This window comes from Pyxicephalus adspersus, chromosome 10, assembly GCF_032062135.1.
Source record: "Pyxicephalus adspersus chromosome 10, UCB_Pads_2.0, whole genome shotgun sequence".
Classification (NCBI taxonomy): Eukaryota; Metazoa; Chordata; class Amphibia; order Anura; family Pyxicephalidae; genus Pyxicephalus; species Pyxicephalus adspersus.
Genome location: NC_092867.1, coordinates 26,137,618 through 26,161,343, shown reverse-complemented (window position 1 = coordinate 26,161,343; position 23,726 = coordinate 26,137,618). Strand labels below are relative to the sequence as shown.

At 38.3% G+C, this 23,726-nt stretch overlaps 1 protein-coding gene across 2 annotated transcripts in view; it reads right to left on the bottom strand.

Annotated features, from left to right (window-relative positions):
- Window positions 1-1,164: 1,164 nt before the first annotated feature.
- The window catches only part of CCDC6 (coiled-coil domain containing 6), a 29,129-nt gene continuing 6,567 nt past the window's right edge, over window positions 1,165-23,726 (bottom strand). Inside the window, exons 2-9 of one of the 2 annotated variants that reach the window (XM_072425033.1) lie at window positions 16,080-16,229; window positions 11,725-11,853; window positions 9,470-9,573; window positions 5,845-6,005; window positions 5,061-5,217; window positions 4,304-4,404; window positions 3,145-3,269; window positions 1,165-2,646 (exon numbers count right to left, since the gene is read on the bottom strand). In XM_072425033.1, coding sequence (XP_072281134.1) covers window positions 2,458-2,646; window positions 3,145-3,269; window positions 4,304-4,404; window positions 5,061-5,217; window positions 5,845-6,005; window positions 9,470-9,573; window positions 11,725-11,853; window positions 16,080-16,229 — 1,116 coding nt within the window. In that variant the 3' untranslated portion in view covers window positions 1,165-2,457. The remainder of the gene's footprint in view (window positions 2,647-3,144; window positions 3,270-4,303; window positions 4,405-5,060; window positions 5,218-5,844; window positions 6,006-9,469; window positions 9,574-11,724; window positions 11,854-16,079; window positions 16,230-23,726) is intronic. The other variant, XM_072425034.1, reaches the window with a different exon arrangement.

The following is a 23,726-nucleotide window of genomic DNA, read 5'->3' as shown; positions in this document are numbered from 1 at the left end:
TTGCATTGCTTATTTTGTAATGCAGTATGTTACATTGGGATTGAAAGTAAATAAATATCCTGCTGCATCCAAAGAATCAATCCAAATTATTTGATATGCTTATACATACTCACCCCAACCTTTAGGGTAAAAAGGATTTTCTTGAGGCTCCTAACTGCTTTGTTATAACAACCTGAAAAATGTTAGCTGCCTGGCTGCTGTGCTAATCCAAAGGTTTAAAGTTTTTAGGTTTAAAACAAATTTGTTTGTCCAGGCTCCTAAAAAAACTTCTAAAGCAACTTACCAAAAAGTACCAAAGCCACTGGATAAGCAAAGCAAGGAGATAATTAGAATTTGTAGAAGTTGTCAATAGCAACTTACATTATTCCCCTCAGGACAGGCTTTCTTTCCTAAGGGACTGCAATTGCCAACCCTCTACAAGATGCATAATGCTTTGCTAGTACAGCGATCAACTGAGCTCTGTAAGATTCCGGATGCATAAGAGAATAGAGAAATTGTTCCAGAAAGGAACACAAAGTATTGAATAGCATAAATCATATACATGACAGCCAGGAAACTAGCATTTGCAGAATGAAAAGTAGAAATAGCAACCTATCTCTCATAAAAAAGGATTTTCTGTAATGAAATCATTTTAAGGGCGGGGATGTAATACAGATAAGATCTTCTGAAATTTAGTACCTGGCCAATATTGTACAGTAATAATTTGTACTTTGGACTCTTTAGACTTAGTGAAAAGAAACATTGTACACCTAACCCTCATAAAGCATGCCAAGTGTTTTACTGGTCTTTGTTAGACAAAGCAGGAAATCTGCTCTTCTAGGCAACAAATAAAATAAAAGTACTTCCAATGTTCTCTAAAAAGCAGAGTTGCTAAATTCAGAAAGTTGACAAATTTACATTGATCCGAGTCTGAAATAAATATTTAGTAGTTACTTTTCTGTTTGTTTTGGGGCTGCCATATCCTGTCACAAGCTGATGGTTTTGCATGTTCCCACCCTGACAAATACAGAAAACGGTGGTGTATAAAGATTCGAACAAGCTGAGATTTACACCCATATAAAGAATGAGAAGGGGGTTTTGCTAAACAACTTCCCCCAGCACATAGATTGTACTTCAGATCCAGAGGTTGTCCAGGGCTCAACAATAAAACACACAAAGTTCCACTGCAAAGTGAAACCAAACAATTTATTTGTGCTAAATGAAAAAAAAAATGTACTCAGAAAATAATTCTTTATACATTGTACCGGCTTACAGTTTTCAGCTAATTAAGCATTCATTAGTGCCAAGCTGTGCTACTCTTTCTGTAATCTGTCCAGTTCCTGTTGAACAATACAAAGCCCCTATAGCTAAAATTTACTCTTCAAATCACATGGGTTTCTCCAGGTTCAATTTAAATTTGCATTTTAAAATTCTCTGCAAAATTAAAAAAAAAATGGTTCCATATATATTTTACATAGCTTGTAAAGCCAATTTTATACATCTAAAAAAACAAGAAAGAAAAGAAAAAAAGAAACAAAAAAAAATACTGGGAGTCAGAAATGGATTTGCGGACAGCTTACGGGATAAGATCACCTAAAACTGATACAATTAAATCTTAAGATTCATTTACAATACATTCCACATATTGAAACAAAGTTGCCCACGTTTTCACTACCATGTTTATTAAATTGATGAGAATTTGGTTTTTGTGATTTTGCATCAGTTATGGGCTGTGTGAAACAGACACTGAACGCGGGGTTGGGTCTATGGATAGCTAGCTAAAAATGTAAGTGATTTACAGGCACTGAAGAACTTCAACCTACCTCCGCATAAAGCCATAAACACATCCTTACTAGCACATGATTTATACATTTAACACTGTGCTTTAATAGGCTTTTTTTTTCTTTTTTTTTTTTTTTTTAAACATGCTGTTATATCAGCTTACTGCTCTTCTATTATACAGTAAGCTTGGCTCTGAGTGACTGGATTTCAAAGTCTGATACCAATGAGCCTATGATCACAATATGGTTATTTAAATGTAGTGACTGACGGTATGTATGGGATACTAGTAAACAAACAACAGTCAACCCATCATGCTTTAGAATGCTTAAACAAATTTTGTGAAAAAAAAATATATATAAACAGTATCCCTTTTATTATATAGACCTAAAAGCCTCAAGAGAAAAGCCTTTGAGCAGCATGATATAACATTTAGTAAGGTTGTCCCAGCCAGGGTAGTAACGTACTTGTAGCGTCAGTAAACATGGAGGGGAAAATTTGTGGGGACATTAACGCTGTAAGACCCACAACACTGGCTGTATTCTGAGACAAACATTTACAACACAATTAGACAGTGAAGCCTATGTAACCTCAGTGCAAATAAAGTCAAATCCGAATATGACAGGTAAGCCTTTGGCTTTGAGTAAACTGTTCCATGTTGAGTCCAACTCAAGATGCAGAAACTGCAGAGGACATGCACTAGGGCTGAGAGGGAGGATGCACTGAATTGTGAGAAGTGGCTGACTGAGATGCGGCTGACTGGACTGCAGGTTGTGCTGGAGGTGGCGGAGGAGGAGGAGGCTGCACTGGAGTCTGGGTGTTCGGAGATGGAGGAGGAGTGGGACGCTTAAACTTGTCAGGGCTGTTACTCCTTCGTGGTGAGGGTCTCTGAAGAGATAAAATATACAAGTGGGTTATATGACATGCTACTTTCCAGGCAGACATCTTCCAAAACTGACCACCACTAAGGTATATGCATGTCACTCATCATTTACCCCACTTCCTCTGATCCCAGGAAGTCACACTAACTGACCCTTTATGCCTGTAACTGGACTGTAAAGCAGAAGCAGCACCCTGGTGGGCAAATCTGTCTGGGATTATTTTCTCACCATATCAGAACACAAACTAAGTGTCTCTTTTCTGCTGCTTCATCCTCTTTCAGCTATGCTATACAGTTCACTGACTGCAAGAAGCAGATACCAGGGTTAATTGGAGGTACTTACACCTAACGCACTGCTTGCATTATTATTTTTTATTGCATTAATATTTTTTTATTGCATTCAATTAGTTATATACATATAATATTCTAGTTACAGTTTTGTTTGTTATCAATTTGGCTTTACCAGCCAAATGCATACTAGATGTGACAATCTATTGTGTACTTACTGTAATACCGTGGGATGAGCCCATGTGCTGCACATGTAAACCTGGGGAGTTGAAGTAAGACATTCCAGCTCTAGTGAGGGAGGTTGGAGGTGTGAATCCCACAGTATGACTTGCATAGGACAAACCTGAAAAACAAATCGGGGTTAGAGAATGATGACACAAGATCAAAGCACTGACAGAAAATATGTAAATGATAAAGACAGTCCATTAAAGATAACTACTGTTTCAGGGCATACAAATCCATATATCCCTTCTCACAATTCCTAGAAAGTAATATAGTGTTAAACACTTCCTAGATTCTTAGATATATACTGTCTAACACAACCACACCTTCATATTAAGGGCAAGCTACTGCTTCTGATTAGTTAACCACCCCTGAGTATAATGTAGAGACGATCTTCTGGTGGGGCTTATGGAGGCAGATTAGACACAATTTAGGTAGTGAGACTTGCAGATGCAGTAATTGATTCTTAGGATGGAGAAAAGCTGGCTATGCCAGGCATCACTGTAACATGATTTTGCAGGGACAAGGACGATTGAAGAAAGAATAGCAGAAAAAATAAAAGCATTCCTTGCCAACCCTTTCTTTCATATGTGCTAATAGACCAGACCTCAGTTTCTGTTTTCCCTGACCATGTCTATATCTATATTTTGGCCTTTAAGTCCTTCAAAGCTCTTTTTCTACCCAACACCTGCACGTGCAATAGGACACTAGCATATTGTAGCTGGTGGAAAGAGGCTGTAGAACTCATGGTCTATTATAACAGCTCTTCCCTGTAAAGGCATGGACTCCACAAGACCTGCAAGGATGACCTATGGTACCTAGCTTTAAGCTATTAGCAGCAGGTCCTTTAAATTACACTGCCTTGGCTGGCCTTCTTCTCATAATGCATCCTGAAATCACATGCACCCAGACATTCACATAACCTAAAAGAAAACATGATTCATCAGACCAAGTCATCCTTGTCCATTTCTCCCATGCCTACTGTTAAGTATTTCCAGTATTTAGTTGACATGAGTGTTTTGCCTATGTGTGATACACATCTCTAAAATGTGCAGCGTGAATTGGGAATACGTGCTTATAAGACAGCCTTGTCTAAAGATGTTTTTAATTTGCAACAAGTCCTTTAAGTGCAAGAAACACAAAAATGATAATTACCAGGAGAAATGGGTCTGCTGGAACTTGGGGATGGCGTGTAGGGAATAGGACTGGATACGGTGCGTGGTCTTAATCCTTGTGCAGACATCTCATTAAAATATCTGTAGAAAAAAACAATTTACTTACTACAACAGGACAGAGCATTAAACAATTTCAGATAAACAAGCGCTTAAAAAAACAGCGTCTAAAGAAATATGCTAACTGTTGCTGCTAACTTCATCTTGGAATGCTAGTTGTCTGGATGTCATTTTGATCCAAATAGTTTCAGTACCACCTGATTTATGCACTTCGAATTAGTGTGCATATAATTTCCTGTGACTTCACCTGCTGTAAATGTATATTTTAGGTCCATAAAATACCAATAACTAGGCACAAACACTGCCATGTGACGAAGTAGTGAAATCACTGCTCCCTTTATACTTAGGATTTGGAATATTGCAAAGTAACAGGGAAATACTGGGTCGGGGGGTTGGTCAACCAAGATGGGCAAAACTGCCAAACCTGGAAGACAACGTTGCAAAAATGCAAGAGGCAGAGACTTAATGATGAGGCAAGACCTGTCTCTAGGGATGTGTATTTTGGAGATAGGTGGCACTTTCACAGGAAAGCCTACCATAGTGTGTAAATATGCTGTGCATATTTTCACATTACGGCAAAAACCTCAGGGACACCGGTGGACTTCAGTTCCCACTTTAAGTCAACAACTGCCACCAGGAATAGGACTCAATTTATTGAGGAGGTACATCAACCACAAGACCTCTCATCATCCATTTCTAAGCTTGACTCGCTTTCCGACAGCTGTCTGCACAGGGCTTCTCGCCTCTCCATTTCTCTCTGAAGTTTCCTCTGAAGCCGCAGGTTTTCTTCCCTCATGTGACGTTCTTCCTCCAAATACTGAGCCATCTTCTCTGTATCTGCATATGATAAACCATCGTTTACATTAATGTTATTACAATGGTAGTGGTAAAGCACTGGAAAAAACAAAACTGTAATTAAATTTGGAAGTCTAGTGGCCATTCTTGATGCAATAAAAAGATTTACTAGGCCAAACAGCTTAAAATACAACTGCCCTTTAATTAAAACTTAAACATTTGTACTTGTTTCTGCAGCTTCTCAAAACTACCAGCATAAAAGATTTTTTTCTCTGGAGGGAAGTTTTGCTATCCATTATATTGCCTGCATTCTCCTGGCTCAAAGTACATCCTGCTGGTTAACCAACTCTTGGCACAGGAGTTGCTTGTTCAGTTTACGACAGAGAATGTCTTCTGACCTAAACAGCACTCTCTCCTGGTACCATGCTTTTAGATGCAGGAATATTTTCTAGTAAAGGTAATGCATCATATCCCCTTTTCTGTAATATGCTGCTGAGATGGGTAAAAAAAGAAAGAGTTCTTTGGTAATTATCACTTCTAAAAGAAGCAGGATACAACTAGTAACATGCAGAGATTTTATTAACCTCAGTTTATAACCTGATCCTGTGTTCCAATAAACTGGAGTTTTCTAGCAGGGAAAGACACATGCAAAGAGCAACTTTCACTTACGTTGTAGCTGTGCAGCCCGTAGTTGTTTCTTTAACCTCTCTACTTCATTCTTTAGGAATCGTATATGTCTCATCATGTTTTCTGGGGAGTCTATTTCCATTGATATGTCTCGTGGTGATGGAGGGGCAGACACGGGCTGGTCTAATTTCTCCTGTAGAATTCTAAAAACAAGTTGCTACAATGAAATTTGGATTTCCAAGGCTTTCAACCATTAGGCATTTATATGGCTCAGGCATGTATTTCAGAGAATGTATATCCTTTTTGATTTCTATTTTTGAAAAAAAAAAATTACACAGCTCAACAAAAAAAATGTTTTTTCCATAATATTTACTGTATTTCAGGTCTGCTGAATCCAGAAATGACATCAGTTTCATTTAATTGGCTCTAGTTCTTGTGATACAGGAATGGGAATAGACAATTTTACCAACAACAAATGTTAACACAGCATATTATTATCAATCTTTATTTACACTTATGTTTTGAATTTTATATATGTTTTGCATTTTATATATTAAACGCATTATTGTTTTCATGAAACTTTCATTTGCCTTTTTTTTTATTCATACATTTTCTTTTTTTACAGAAATATGAGTTCTTCAAAAAGAAGTTGTTTAAATGACCCTAATGTATTTTGCTACAGCTGTGGTGAATATTCACAGCAAAAACAGAGAAGAAATATTACAGAGTTTGTGAAACAAGCATATCTTGCATATTTTGGTATTAAACTTGGGGACCAAGATAAGTATTGGGCTCCCCATATGGTATGCAAAACTTGGAACAATGGAACGTGGAAATGGAACAACGTGGAAAAATGGAAAACTGAGAAGTTTGAAATTTGGTGTACCCATGGTATGGCGAGAGCCCAAAAATCATCAAAATGATTGTTATTTTTGTGCTGTGAATGTGAAGGTTTCATTTGTTACAAGAAAACAAGTGGGAGTACCCCGATTTGGGATCGGTGAGACGACCTGTGCCGCATGCTGCTGATGTTCCCATACCAGTGTTCAGTACACTCCCTGATATTCCTGTATCTGACATGGAGGATATACAGAGTTTGGGGTGTAATCCAGGAGTTAGCAGTGGAAGTGAATATGAAGGAAGTGTTTCATCAAACCACCAGTTCTCTCAAGAAGAGCTCAATGATTTATTACCTTACCTAAGTCTGTCAAAACAAGCATCTGAACTTTTATCATCCAGGCTAAAAGAAAAGAACTGGCTGAGACCGGAAGATAAAATTATGGTTTATAGGACAAGAGAGGTGACACTCCTACCATATTTCAGTGAAGATGGGGACTTTGTGTACTGTTGTAACATCCCTGGACTAATAGCCCATATGGGAGTACCAGAATACCGAGCAGAAAACTGGCGGCTTTTCATAGACAGCTCCACTCGAAGTTTGAAATCTGTTTTCCTGCATAATGGCAACTGCTATGCATCAATTCCAATTAGTCACTCAACAAAACTTAAAGAATATGAAAATATCCAAATGGTCTTACAAAAGCTTTGCTATCATGAACAACAATGGTCCATATGTGTTGGTTTAAAAATGGTGAACTTCCTACTTGGACAGCAAAGTGGATACACAAAGTAAACATTTCATCTGCTTGTGGGATAGGAGAGCAAAGCAGGATCACTGGAAAAAAGTGACATGGCCTCCAAGGGAAAACATGAAAAATGGTGCAGCGAGCTTCATTAACGAGCCAATGGTTGACAAAGAAAAAATCATTCTCCCTCCACTACACAAAAAGTTTGGAATAATGAAGCAATTTGTTAGAGCTCTGAACAATGATGGTGATTGCTTCAAATACATTTGTAGATTCTTCCCTGGATTGAGTACTGAAAATTTAAAAGCAGGAATCCTTATGGACCCCAGATTTGGAAACTGATAAATGATTTAAATTTCACAAGTTTCATGACTGATACTGAAGCTTCTGCCTGGCACAGCTATGTCATGGTTGTCATGAACTTCTTGGGTAACCATAAAGCATAAAATTATGAAGAACTGGTACAAAACTTGCTCTTAAACTTTAAAAATTTGGGTGCTTCTATGAACATAAAAGGTACACTATCTCCATAGCCATTTGCAAAAATTTCAAGAAAACGTTGGTGATTTCAGTGAGGAACAAGGGGAGAGGTTCCATGAAGATATTAAGTGATGTAAGAAAGGTATCAGGGCAGATGGGATAGACACATGATGGCAGACTACTGCTGGAGCCTTCAATGTGGTTGTCCTGATCATGAGCATAGAAGGAAATCATATAAACTGTAAATATACTGAATATAGAATATATTGACATTAAGTATCTAGTTTAATTTTGCTTAATTTTCATGTTTAGTTCACATTAGTTTTCCATAGGGATAATATTGAGGTCATTATTTGAAAAACTAGAGCCAATCTAGCAAAACCAATAACCTAAAATGACTTTATTCTGTTTGGCAAGAAAATGTTTGTTAAACAGTGTTATAGCTGAGTGTGGCTTTTTTTTTTATCATGCTTTTGTTTTTTTCATTACATATTTCCTTTTTGCCAGTGGAAGATCGCTCCAAGCGAGACCAAACATGCATGACCAGCAGGAAAAAAAATCTTCTTACTTTCCCACACCACTGAACACTTTCATTCCACCTCTTCAGACTTCAGCATCCAGCTCCTGCAGAGACCAGTACCGATAACTGCACCTAGTTTGCCCTAATGTGCCACTCCAGACTGCAGCCCTGGCAAACCAGTCTCAACCACAGAACTCGGCTCCCTGGCAAATCAATACCAACAGCAGCACGCAATCTCGCTAGTCCACAGAGCATGCAGTTCCCCTGCACACGAGTCCTCACTATATATAGTACCTAGTTCCTAAACACACTAGTCTATACTGTAGCACCCAGCTCCCGATTACACCAGTTGAGACGGCAGCCCACTGCTGCTTGGCACAACATATGTGACCACAGAACCATCATACCCTCTGCACTTATCTCAAGCTATCAACCACCACCATCATACCCTTTAAACTCCAAATCGTCACATACTGCCTGCCTATATATATGCTCCACAATTCTTTACTGCATATAACTCCTGTCACGTCAACCTCTGGACTCCTGTCCTGCACATACTCCTTCACATAATTTTTTCCATATTCCCTTCCTACGCCTTACCTTTAATTAATGCCACCATCACACTCTTTGTACGCATCTCCTGCAAATGCTCAACAAAATATCCTCCACGCTCCTTTTCTGCATATAATGCCCACCTTTTTACTCTTTACACTCCTCTCCTGCACATATTGCTCAGTTTATCATATACTAACTTCTACTAACTTTTCTGCACTCTTCTCCTTAACATATTGTCACTATTGTCACACCCTGCTCACTTTCTTGCATATACTTCCATGATACCCTCCACATGCATCTCTTGCATATGCTGGTCATCATCGTACGTTTCTCACTCCTTTCCTGCACATACTGGTAATCGTCATGACCTCCACACTCCTTCCTTGCGCATCTTGCGCATTTTTTTCAACACTGCCATTTCCGAGTGATCACATGATTGTAAATAAAGATGTTTTAAGATAATCATTTACGATTAATGCAGTAACCCACATTTTCAGACAATATATAAGAGATGTTGCAAACCAACCTTTTCTCAGCTTCAAGTTTGTCCATCCTCTTCCAAAGGCGGTTTACTAGTGCTTCTTGCTCTTGTTCCAAAGTATTTTCAAGGTCAATTTTTTCACGTCTTAGCTGGGTGCATAAAAAGATTTCTGTTAGAAAATGAACATATGCAGAGGTGTTGAAAAATGATCAAGATAAAACCAAAATGTTCAGCTTTAGTAAACCAAAGCTGTGACATACACACAAAAAAAAATCAAACCCTGCCAGAATTTTTTTTTTTTTGCTTTGGTCAGTTGGAAAGTGTATGGATTTCAGTGCTAGGTCTTCAATGGGGCGATTTCCCATTTCTGCCTGCTGACCTGATAGGAAACATGTAAGGAAAAATCTCCAGAGTGAGGATATACAAAGCAATAAAACATTTATTAAATATACTGTTGGAAAGGTTAGAACCCAAGAAAACTGTAAAACAGGCATCCGAGATGAATAATCTGTATGCCATATACTGTAAACAATTCATCTTTCTGCCTGCCTACGCATCACAAATTTCTTGGTCTATTTCCACCTTTATAGCCTTGTTAATGGACAAAGAATCATTATCACTTTATTCCAGGAGAAAGGGAGCAGAGACACCTTTCTACTGGCCAGAAGGTAGCAGCATGACTGTCCTTTTCACAAGTGATATGTGCAACACAATGCTTTGCCAAATGTCTAAATGTTTATCTTCTAAAGATTTTATTGCCTTGCCTGCAGTGAACAGTGACAGACAGCATGCAAGTGGCAGACAAAACCCCATCATACTTTCCATACTGGTGTTCTCGTACAACCAATAGTAAAGATAAATGGCACTTTTTTCAATATGAAGTAGCATGTGACCTCCTCAGCAAAAACAATAACCGCTGTATTTTTGTGTTTTTGTAATAGATCCCCTTGGTCGCCAACACCAGTCATTTTAGTGCCAGCTGAGAAGACAGAAGAAGATGCAAACGAGCACTAGCAAGTATGAGGAGGTACAGGGAAGAGAACCTCTTCAGAGTCAATGTCACTTTGCCCTTCTTGTGACAGTGTCTTTAAATATATCATTATTTCCACAGTGTATTAAGCCATTTATGCCACCTATTCCTTTGGATAATTTTTAAGCTGCTATTAAATCAGTTTTGAGAAGCCATAGTAAATAATAATAGGTCAAAGTAAGAAACAACTTGAAACTTACTTGAATTATAATCAGTGAGTCAACATCAGAGGCCTACCTGTCTCACAGGAGTAAGCAGATGTTATCTGAGAGAAAATAACTCCCATAAGGGACAAAGGCAGACAGCAGCTAACCGGCCTAAGCAATAGCAAGGAGTAAGAGCTGTATTCATCCCAGAACCTCACCTTCTGAAAATGTTACTTGCTTACATGCCATTAACATCCAATAGCTTAAATACTCAGTCACAAATCAGTGAACAAGCAGCAGATCTTGGATTCTGCCTTTATGTGGTGCATGCTTATTCTCGGTCTAGGACTAAAAAAAAAAACCCTGCAAGACAATCAAATTACTGCTGTAACACTGCAGCAGCAGCATTTCTGGCTTCTGAGCTTCTAGGTCAGACATTTGTATTGAATTACCAATGTTGTAACACTGCAGCAAATATACAAAAGCATGCTTGACTTTTGTGCTTCCATTGCATGCATACATGGTGGAACAGAAAATGAAGTTTTGGCTTATTTAGTACAATATTTTTCTCTTATTATTAGGCCATAAATACTTGCAAGTCTATGGGCTCTATTTATAAAACAAGGAATCAGACATTCCCCTGTGGGAATCTTCCAGCTCTATTTGTTTCAATGGCAGTAATTGATTCCCACCAGGGAACGTCTGAGGGAATACCAGATAAATAGAGCCCTACGTGTGTTGTAGCTTTTTTTAAAAGGTGACCCAGATGTGGTGCAGCCCTTGCATGATATTTACTGCACAATCAAAGGGTAGAAACTTTCATCTCTCCCTATTTCACTGCTCCATGTGGCCCCTGCAAGTCCAGTCCTTTGTTCTCTTTTCATTTAAGACAGCAGCTTAGTAACATATAACTAATAAATATCAGAAAAAAAGAGTACATTAGGGAGAATTAGAAATGCCCCATTACATGCAAAATTTCTTACAAAAAAAATAAAATCTTGCTTTTGAAGCAAGTCATTAGGGTTCACGTGCAAGTAAAACAAGCACCACAACCCAGTTTCCCCTTTCTGTTCTGCACGCTTGTATCTGGAAACAAAAGGCTACTTTGCACGGGCTATATTTACCTGTTCTAGTGTTAGCTGTTTGGAGATAGTATCGTTTTCCAGTTTCTTAATTTTCTTCATCAGTTTGTTAACTTGAAACTCTTGCTCCTGTTCCAAGTGCTGTTCAAGTTCCGCTTTCTCGTGCTGCAACTAAACAGAAAAATGCAGTGTGAAGGTTAATGTAAGCCATGTTAGTGCTGTATGGTCTATAAAGTATGCTATGCACAAGAAAATATTTGCACCGTAAAGTAGGCAATGGCCAGACAGTTCCCATGGCCAGCTTTTCAACACGTATTGTAATAGAAGTGAACAAAAAATCCCTATTTTTTTTTGAAAACTTTACTAGAAATACACAAGTCTCTATCGCTGCACGGGAAGTATATGACTCATCTGTCAGATAAATTTGTGTGCTAAGACTTTGTTTGAAAAGACCTTCCCACACAAACTTACCGGTGATATTCCCAATCACTAACTAAACCAGATAGACATCGGCATGAGAAGCAATACAGGTAGACAATTAAAAACACCAGCTACTTTGCAGGGTCAGCTTTGACAGACCTTTTTGCAGATTCTTCAGCACAGGAAGAGGTGTTTACGCTTATTTGATAACTCTGACCGGGTAAAACCAAGCTCCTCAAGCATAACATATGCAGAGTCAAAACTTTTCAGTTTACGATGACATAATAACCATCCCATGCTATTTCCAGAAGCTTGCTGCTTTACATTTCTAACAGCTACTACTGTAAAGAACAATGCTAGGGGAGGGCAGTTTGGTATACTGACACTCTACTCCCTTCTGATCTATTCAGGACCAGGAGATTGCAGAAACGTTGTAGTTTTCAATGACAAAATCTTAATACTATCCCAGGTTAAAGTGGAACTAAAGCCCCACTTTAAAAAAAAAAACTAATCAGGTGAGTGGTTGTTGGAAAAAGGGTCGGGCAATATTCCTTCTGCAATAACTGTTCTTACCTGCCTGATTGCTGCACAGCGGTTAACATTTGCTGAGCTTCAACTGCACAGCTCAGCAGTGGTTGGTAGGTAAACCTGGCAATCTAGGCTTTCCTTGCACGTGCTCGATCTCGCGCCTGTGTCGGGTGACATAGATGAGGAAAAAACTTGCTCATCTCACTGCGATTGCGTGACAATGATCTGCAATTTTTTTTCCTTACTAACCTTACCTTACCTTGACTAAAGGGCTCTCCGAATGGGAGGAGCACCCAAGAGGCTCACGGGATGCGTTATGTACATTTTTTTTTTCAACAGCATCATCATCTGACAAGGCAGATGAAAAACTCTTTTTGCCATCAATGATCTACTGCTGGCAAAGTATTCACCAGCCTTACAGACTAAATGCACAGTCAAAGTTTGACATCATAATACCTGCATTTTGTTTGAAGGTAATCCTTTATAGAGGAAATTAACTGACATCAGGGGCAAAAGACTAGTTAACACCAATAACTGATTTCCTTGCAAAGGCCATGGCTTGTTTTGCACCGTCTCCGGATGCAATATCAGTACAGGAGTACAGGGATAATGTACAGGTGTGCCTATGGCACTCTCACATATGTGATATTTTTCAGGAAGAAATAACATAAAATAGAAATCAATACAAACAAGAGAGAATGCACAAACTCTGTCCAGACCGTGCACATGTTGAGAATTGAAATTCATCTTAAGATTGATGTCCTTTATTTTATATTGTACTAGTAAAATATCAATCTATCTGTGTAGATTATATGGAATCAGTCAGCATTCTTTGTTCAGCAGCTACGATACACTCTGCTGGTTTCCTGTTAATGGAATAGTCAGTAAAGGGGATGTGATGTGGGTGGAATGTTCGAGTTAGGAATTTGCTGTAAACAGAGGGTTATTTGATTAGGGAGGAATTTACAGTTATATTGACTTTTAGCAACAGTTTAATTTTATGAACAAGAAGACAAAAGCAGCGGTAAGTAACGTGAGATCAAACGGTAGCTGTAAAAGGTACCCTACCAACAGGACAAGGATGTTTGATTGTATAACCTTCAAACATCTCAGATCATCTGACCATACAAGTGTATGCAAAGACCAGATCAGAGCATGCTAGTTAGATAAAAAAAAAAAGTTGAAATAAAAGGTTGCTTGTATATTGACACACAAGGCTAGGGCAATAAACAATCTGCAAAGATATTTTGCTATATTTTCAAGGAAAATGATGCAAGACATTTTTAATTTCTTGCCCTTATATGTTTGACAAAATGGCGAACTGTTGTTTCACATAGCTATATTGCACCACAAGGAAAACAGCCCAACATTATGATTACCACTTAAAGTAAACCTGTTAACCGACCCTGTTGCTAAACCTTTTTCCTTAATATACCTTGCAAATAAAAGATTATTACTCACCTTAATGTTTGGTGCTGCCTCCAATCTTTATACTGCTGAAGAGCAAAAGCTTCAGAATAATTGTCTGCATTCCACACTTCAGAGTGCTGTATGCCTGGTTCTGGTCTTTAATCTAGAATTCCTTCAACCAGCCCTATGTCACTACAGAACACAGTTGCGATATGAAGCCGGTGGATGGAACCCGAGCCACTGGCAGGAGACCAGGCATTTGACATATACAGATGTTTGTTGGATGCAGAATCCTTCAGCCCTCCTAAGACAAGTGAAAGCACCTGCCAAGCGTCTATTCAGCTACACTCATCTCAGATCCCATACCATACTCCACCAGGCTATAAGGGGAATGGCAGAGTCTTGTAGGTCTATCCCATTTCTGTTTTCCTGACACAATAGGGTGAGTTAGTGATCACCCAAGGACTGGAAGGGTTAGATTTTGTGAAGGATTTGCATACAACAGCACCCAAGATATTGGTATTGCAAAGGTGCAGGTCCCTGTAGTAAGGTGTCTTCTGTAAATATCAGCTTTAAATGTTTATGAAAGTCGACTGCATGACAATTTCTTTTGTGTAAAGAAGTAAAGATTTTTTTTTATATAATTGTTACTACATTTTACCAGAAAGTCATTTTGATGTGTTTTTTTATTTTTACATACTTTCCAGATCATATATTAATAACTTTGAACAAAAAAAGTATCTATTCACATGTCAGACAGTGCAAATAGTTCACCACTTACTGTATGTTGATAGAAACGACCTATCTTTATTGTAAAATTGTTTTTACTTTATAACCATAGTCTGGGTTTAGGGGAAAACAGCACTTGATATACTTGTTCTTCACTTACCGACACAACATAATCCCTTAGAAACATTTAACAACTTTACAGTAATAAAAATGAATTTACTGCCAAGACTGGTGACATCAAAATCTAATGATTTACCCAGTATCTGTGCAGGATCTTTGTCCTGACCAGCCATTACATGACAAACCTAAGACATAATCTGACTAAAATGACGAGCATATGTTAGCAAACAACCAGGCTTATATTGAACAAATACTTTAAGATTTGCTGGGATAAGTAAGCAAACAATAGGGTATTGTTCAAAATAGTTTATGCAACATTTCAAAATGTTGATGTAATTAAACACTAAAAGTAATACATCTAAAAAAACTGTTTTATATAAAATACTTCAGCAATTTTTAGTTTGCACTTTTACAAATTTATTCACTTCTATTTGTTAAAATGCGTTTTTAACTAAATAAAGCATTTTAGACAAGGGTGGTGATGAACAATCAGTGACTAAAAAACAAACTTACAAATTAGGACGTGGTACTATCAGCCTATTGAGAGCCATATGCTGCGGAATGGTCTGGGGGTGTTTTTCAGCACCTCAAAAATCAAGACAAAGTATGGGTCATTGGATCAGAGAGTTCTTCTGGAACCCTTGAGCAACTAATTTTCTGGTATGTCAGCACCAAGCAACATCTAACACTGACAAGTGCTCTATGGGAAGCCTAATACATTCTTACATGGCTCAGGGACTTTATAGAGGACACACAATTAAAAGATGCCTAATCTTTGCTTTAAAACCTATTGCTGTTACAGGCGTAGAAGAGGAAAAGAAGGTTAGGTGTCCCACAGAAGCATATTATCCAGTGAAGTTATCCAGTGCATACATGGACATAATGGTTAGCCTATCTCCGAATTTGCTTTACTCCAATAATGACATTTTGAGAATCTTCCTTGCCTTTCCACAGCTAGTGAAGAAGATCTATCTGCAGTCTGTGCCTTCCTTTCTCTGGACCAATAAATTAGTTGTAACACACAACATTGTATCCAATATAATCCAATCTGTATTCCCTCCCCAACTAAATGCTGCTTCTGCAAAAATCACCCTGAACATAACCTGGAAATTTCAAAAAGCTGCATTTCTATGCTTTGTTTCCTAGTGTCCAGACAATGTTATAAACTGTAATGAAAAAGATATAATCACCTGCATGAGTTTTCGTGACAGTTCATTAGTGAGGAATTCCTCTTCTTTCTCATAGTTGACTGCAAGTGTTTCCTTTTCCTTCTGCAAGGCTTGGATCTTCTTAAACAAAGTGTTACTGATGAATTCTTCTTCTTGCTCAGCCCTTGCTTGCTGAGAAAGAAAGAAAGAAACAATGAAAACAAAACAATCATACAAGAAAAGAACAGAGTCTACTGGGAACATATTAGCAGTGAGCAGTATATCAACACAAAGTCATTTCTGTGCAACCTTATCTGTTGCCTTTTATGTGAACTTCCAAGCGACCATGTTTCTAAGAGAAAAGGGCTGCTACATGCGCAGCAATTACAGCCATCATTTGTTCTTCAGAATGTAAAAAGGTAGACTAGGTATCCAACAGATTTAGGCCAAATCTGTAACAATCCCCACAATATAATCACTTCTCAAATATCAAATGGCTAAAATTCTAGATAAAGATGTAAGGTCTGGTTCACCAGTACATTGCCTTGAATTCTGCTGTAATAGGAGATGAATGAAAGGGTTTGTTTGTGTAGAATATGAACATATATTCACGATAACACTATCCACTTATTATATCATTAGACATATTGTTTAGATCAGGGGTGCCCAACAGGTGGATCGCCAATCTACCGGTAGATCGCAAAGGGAACGCGAGTAGACCATGGAGCCCTGCCTTTCAAAAAAAAACCTCTACCACGCACAGGAGTGCATCAAGGGTCCAAGTTTTTATTGTTGTTAGATCATTTTGACTTGGTCATTTTAAAAGTAGCTCGCAAGCCAGAAAAGTGTGGGCACTCCTGGTTTGGACTCTACTTTAGCCGCATACACACGTGCAATTATAGTCGTTAGAAAAGGACCTTTCACGATCCTTTCCAATGACTAAGGACTGCACGATGCATGAACGAGTGCGGAACATACAGCCCCGTTCTGCTCAATAGAGAGAGGAGGGGGTAAACGTCGGCGCGGCACCCCGCTGAGCGCTCTCCCCCTTCACTTGCATTAGGATCGATCCCCCTCCATCGTCCGTAGATCCGCCAGGACCGTTGTTCGGACGATTAATGGGCACTGCACAAACGCCAGATACTCGTCCAATATTGCCCGATCCGATTATCGGGGGAGAACCAATAGACGTGTGTACGTAGCTTAAGTCTCCTTGATGTTAAAGCTACAGTTGCATCACATTTCAGTAAAAGTTTATAGTGCTCAATGTTTCCCAATCTGCTTCTACAAACACAACAGTGTTGGTAAGAGTCACAAGCAGTTGACAGACCTGGTTTAATCATCAGGAACAGGTTATAACTGACTAGCAAACAGTAAATATTACTGAAAAGCTCCCCAGGCAAAGAAAGCGCTTAGTTAAACATTAAAGGTGAAGTCATCAAAGGTGTGGCAGAAGGGACTCTACATCCAGCAATAATACTCCTATGCAAACTGAGAAAATAAATCAACTGTTCACCACCACCCACTAACAATGAGTTTAAGTATTTTTTTACATTGCTACAATGTTCAATATTATTTTTCATTTTTTTCATATCATTGTAATTTTATTTTATAAAAATTCTACTGGGAAATAAAAAAAAAAAAAAAAAAAATACTGAACAGCCAAGTATCTGTGTGTGCTTCCATAACACCTAGCAGCCAGCTAGATGGCACAGATAGATACTAGCATACTAGATAGTCTGTATCTGTCTGTCATTTGCAACCCTTATGTAATGTACAGCGCTGCGTAATATGTTGGCGATATATAAATCCTGTTTGTTATTAATAATGCTTCCCTTCCAATACCAGCTCAGAAAAAAAGAAATAATTTAGGTCAGGTTTAGACCTGCATTGGGACCAAGTGATCCCCCACGTCTGACCCCATTCCAGCCACTGAACACTTACATTGCACATTTACCAGCTCATTGCCACTCCATTTGTTCCCCATGGAGGTGCCACCAGGATATACTTGTAGTGTATCCCAAGAGGTAGCAGTTCTCTGGCATAAGGAAGTGGGAAACAAACCACAACCTCATAGTCAGCATGAACATAGTCTTAGGAACTTATGCATGCCAGTAATAATAGGCACACTTACACGGGACAGATACAAGACAAATGAAAGCAAACAGAAATCTAAGTGTCCACTTGAATCCAACCAACCCTTCCCATAGCACAATCTGATCACAAAGCCAGCCATGGTTACTCTTAGGGTTGTAGTGGGGGGGGCACGTCATGCCCTCATTTTTTGTGTGCCCCCTGTATATTCTTTACCTGCGCGCTCGCCATGGATGGCTTCACTATTACCGTGCACCTTTTATGACTACACCCCTGGTTGCTATGCAGTACAACATGTCACTTTGCATATATCAATTATAATAGTATTTTAAGTAAATGGGAACAGGTCTATAAATCAGCGAATCATATTTTCTTAGTGATTCTTCCCAACCCCACTTAGTGAATAGACAATACCTGGAGTAAGAAAAGAGAAAAGACTGGATTTTTTTGGCAAATTGGTAATGTATACTGTGAATCATATAAAACACATTAGATATATTCTGTAATCAGTACAGCACATAATTAGGTCAATCCCCAAATAGATAAAGAGGGGGTATTGAACCTACGCTAGACATATACAAACCTTGAATAAATCAACATAGTTTATAAATATTGCGATAAACGTTTTGCAACGCGTTTCGCCTCTTGGCTTCTTCAGGGGACTTGTTGGCTGTCTTATTTGACTGTGCATAGAGATAGCATAAATAAACATGTTTGGCTATTACTATAAGTATTTGACACAGACAACTTCTATGAGCAGACTGTGAGTCAGGCATGCTGAACCCTAACCAAATAGATTAAGTTACACAAGTAAAAGCCAGGGTAAGCAGAACTCCCACAACATGCAGTATAAATAAATCATGGTAATAGAATGGTGCATCTTATAAATTCGAAAGTACTTTTTCTTTTTTGGCAGATGGAAATCCCGCTTTTAAATAACCAACTCTCAGAAATGGAATATGCAAACATAAAATCTTGGCTGAAGCAGGCATAAAGCTTGTGATTCTTCAGCTTCTTGTTCAGCCAGCACTCTCCGTTTCTAACTGGGACCTGGTCTTCATCCATTCCAATTTCAGAATAATTTGATGAGTAGCTCTAATGGACTGGATGTGTCTGACATAGCTCCGTGCCAAAAGGGATGATTCATGTCAGAGGGAGGGGGGCAAGTGAATGCACAAACTGGTAGTCTGCCATCCACCTTTATTATTTATACCATTTCCTACTGAACTGATTTTAGTTGATGTATAGAGAAGACCTTAACTTTATCATCACCTTCTGGTGATCAGACTCATCAATTCATTCATTTCAATGATGTGCTGATCTTTCTGTATGCATATTCACACAGAATTCAGCATTCATTTTATTGAAGCTTCATAAGATTCCTTCTTAATCAATCTGTTATCTGTAATTAGCACAGAAAACACCTTCAGAAACAGTAAAAATGTTAAACTGAAAAATGCAAGGGTATATATTGGATTAAACCTATTATATATACTATATGTATAGATTAAACTTTTTTTTTCCAGATTTGCTACTCATTTATTTGCAATGAAAATTATATGGATAAAACAGTAGGATTCATCTACAGAGAGGTTTTTTCTAGTTACCAAATTACCAACCAAGGTGAACAAAACATATGAAAAATGAAAGTTTATAGATGAGTTATCGGTATTTAAAACTAATAATTTGTGAGAATCTATACATATTTTCTAGTGAGTAGTGACTTTAAATTGTTTGCATCTTGTATTGTATGACATGCCTTTCATGTTTCATATCCTTGCTCTTTTATAATAAATGAGAAGAAATGAAAATGCACAACTAGCGCAGGGCAGTGCTAAGCCATGAGCACATACTACACCTATAATAAATATGGCCGTCCTTGTCTGCAGATAAATTTAAACAGTATAACATGGTGGTCAGTGTAGATCTCTATGTGACCCAAGAATGTTTAAATTTACCTTTGGTGATGGACTACATCTGGTGTAACCAGACTAGTAAAGCTGCTCCAGAGTTCTGTACACACATACCATCTTCTTCAAAAGTTTATAGAACCAATAACTCCAATACAAGATCTGCGCTTGTAAGTTTAGGAACTAATTAGATAAATCAAGGTAAAGAAATTTTAGTAACCAGACAAACTACTCCTGACTACCTTGGCCCATACCATGCTGGATGGCAGGAGGCTAGATGGCAGAGTAAAGAGGTTCTGAGTGAAGAATAAGGCATTTAACCAGGGAAGTTACACTCAGAGAGGCGGAAGATGTAAAACTCTTGGGAAAATAAGCTACTCTTGCCATGGCATCCTCTGCACTGCAAGGGTTGAATACTCTTTTCTGCCTGGGGAACCAGAAAAAAAGCACTTTTAGTCCTCCTATCTTGCTTAGCAAGCAGATGGGGCTTTCCTCTTCTTTTGGATTCTCTGGGTTGTGGGAAACCTTTAAGTAGGACTGCAGGTCCCACAATGTGACAACATCAGAGTCTATTACCAACAAAAAAGAGCAAGGGGTAACACACATAGGAGCAAAATATAAAGCAAGGAAAACTGCTGTTTAATATTACTTTAAGCAAAAAAAAAAAAATGGTGAGTATTTAACCCTTGAAGTGAAAGGGATGCCCTAACCACACAGGTTTTTGTATAGTTTCTTGGGAGATCAGCCTTAAAGAGGAATTATAGTGAGATATCATGCAGGCTGTCATTAAGAATGTCGAATGTCTCAGCAGTGCCAGTAACACACCTGATACAAGCATGCAGAATATAAAAAAAAGTCAGCCAGATATCTGGGTGACAATTACTGAACACCCGAGTTGTATCCTTATTCTGGGTCAGTGATTGAGAAAGTAATAAAGGCAGAAGATCAGAACACCAACCAGGCAAGCTGTACATTTTGGAACCAGGTCAGAAATGGCATTGTATATAATATTTCATTATAGGTATAATATATAGACGTTAAAACTACAAAATGCCCAAACACTTTGCAGACAACTCTTTCCTAAATGCTATGAAACTGGAGCAGCAACTCACACAGATTCCCACAAACAACCTCAGAATACTGTGGAAAGTATTCCCAAGTTAGACTTGAAAATGATGATTAACAGTGTATTTTAATACTACATTAGCATGAAAAGAGAACTTCACAGAAGAAAATAAATTCCTAGTAACATACGATGTCTTCCAAAATTGCCCCATGCTGTACTGTGTTCTATATATTTGTGCGTGAACACTGCACATATTTTTCATGCCAAAAGCAGTAATGAATTGTCAGGTTTGCTGACACCACCAGTACACATTCACAAAAGATGCAGCCTTGCAGATACAACGCCATACTGACAGTCTGTTAACAGACAACCTATACATTTTTTAAACAAGCAAATTCAACAGGTAAATGTGGACTTTTTTTTTTTTACGTTAACAGAAATGTCCGATTTAAACTGATCACAGTAAAAACTGTGCAATGCCAGTCTGATGCAGAGCTGGTCAGATATAAATCACCAGGCAGTCATGACTATCAGGAAATGTGACCTGGTGAATAGGTCATGCCTATCCTTGACTCATGGGAATTGGAGAGCTGCATGGGTCCAATTACCACAATCTTCAGCTGGTGTCTGCAAAGCCACGGAGATGACATGCAATAAAAACAGGTATACTATCAGTATTTTATTGAAGGAGTAGCTTCTTTTTAGGTACACTTTAAAAGGTAACAAGAGTGAATGCATGTACATTAGTAAATCTGTGTTACCTTATGCTTTATCCATGTTTTATATTATCATATGCCATCTTGTGAGGTCTTTACATTTGCATCTATTGCATTAGAGGAAGTGCATGAATGTAGTGTTGCTGTTAAAGGGAAATATTGTAATCATTTGAATACTAAAAGTTTTATGAAAAGGCCAGGCATGGATATGCATTTTGGGCATAAAGGTTTTTGGCCTATGAAGCAGATCATCTTTATTAGGTTAAATAAGACCTATCATTTGTAATATTATATAAAAGTGTGGATAATGTGCAGGACGAACGGAATCAGACTGTGAAGGGATTGTGGGCTCATCAGAAGTAAAGGCAAGTTTTTTTTTTTTTGTTATTTAAAGCAAGTTTTTCATACAACGCCAACTGCAATGTTTAATGCTCATTAGGTGCTCATTAACAGACCAAAAAGGAGAAGTTCATTGTTTGGGTTTGTATAACCTTTAAAATGTATTTTAAGTTATTTTTTCAGGATAACAAAGGGAAGAGTTAGGCTACGTACACATGTGCAACAATTATCATTCGAAAACAAACAATTAAAGACCGATCAACGATTATTTTAAACAATCATATAGTGCACAATTCTGTACGTGCTGTAACAATACGATTGTTAAAATATAATCCACTAATAATGTACACACACTAGATGCGAGTGTTTGAATGATGCAGGAAGTGACGTGTAAAGGAGAAAGTGTATCACAGAACAATCCACGATCACTGAATGACCGTACACACAATAGATAGTGAACGATCGTCGCCCCATCAGATCGGTTGGGACGGACGTTCGCTTCCAGTGACATTCCTCTTTCATTGGCGTTGTTGTGCACTTCTTTTGTTAACAATCATCGAACAGTCGTTCGTTTCCCATGGTATTTATTGCACGTGTGTACGTAACCTTAGACATTCAGTCAATTTTGTATCGCTGTCTGTATCCCCACTGGGGAGACGTATCCCCTTTATTTGTCAGTATATAAAAACTCCTGCGCAGGAAACAACTCAAAAGGATGAAAATGTAACTTTTTCGAAATGTCCTCTCATTTACTGCTGTAGTAAGAAGTAAAGGGAAATCTCCCTAGAGAAAAGACTGCAAGAAAATTAGCGATATTTAAGAGTTTTAAGCTGTAGCTGCCATAAACAAATCTATTAAAAAGAAGTTTGGCTGGATATCAACTTTAAGCCATTTCCTCAGATAAGGTATAATGAATTGCAGAGTTTACATTTTTAGGTATTAGATATCACTTTCCTACTAAAGAAAGGTTTTATTTGGTAATAAACGTGTGCAACGGAAGATTCAGCTATCTGACAAAAGTGACTTTACAGGTCCTGCCCTTCCCATAAAGCAGACCTGGCAGGTTTGCACAAATAGAATAAATTATACCAGCTAGTACAGGTATAGAATTCTGAACCGTACATAGATACAAGATCAGTCCATTCCAATCAAAAATGTCTGTTAACAATAACAAAACAATAATATTAAAATGAATCACACTACAAATGCTTTGTTGGCCAGATGCAATAGGTATTTTACGTATGAGACAAAGTGTTTATGGGGTGTTGAGGAAATGATAAAACACAAGCAATGATTTACAGTGGACTGGTCACCACAAGGGGAAACTCCACAGCCTACTAGGATACACACATCACAAATCCCAGGAAGCTGTGATCTGCTGCTTCTGCGCATGCCACATGTCCATACGTCAAGGGGCTTTCCCCAAATAAGGTGGAAGAAGACATATCACCCGATCTTGCACCTGCGCAGTGCGAGATTGGGTGATGTAAGGAAGATGAAGATGTCACCGCTGGACAGAATAGCAAGTCCCAGAAAGAAAAGGGAACCTGAGACAGCGCAGGAT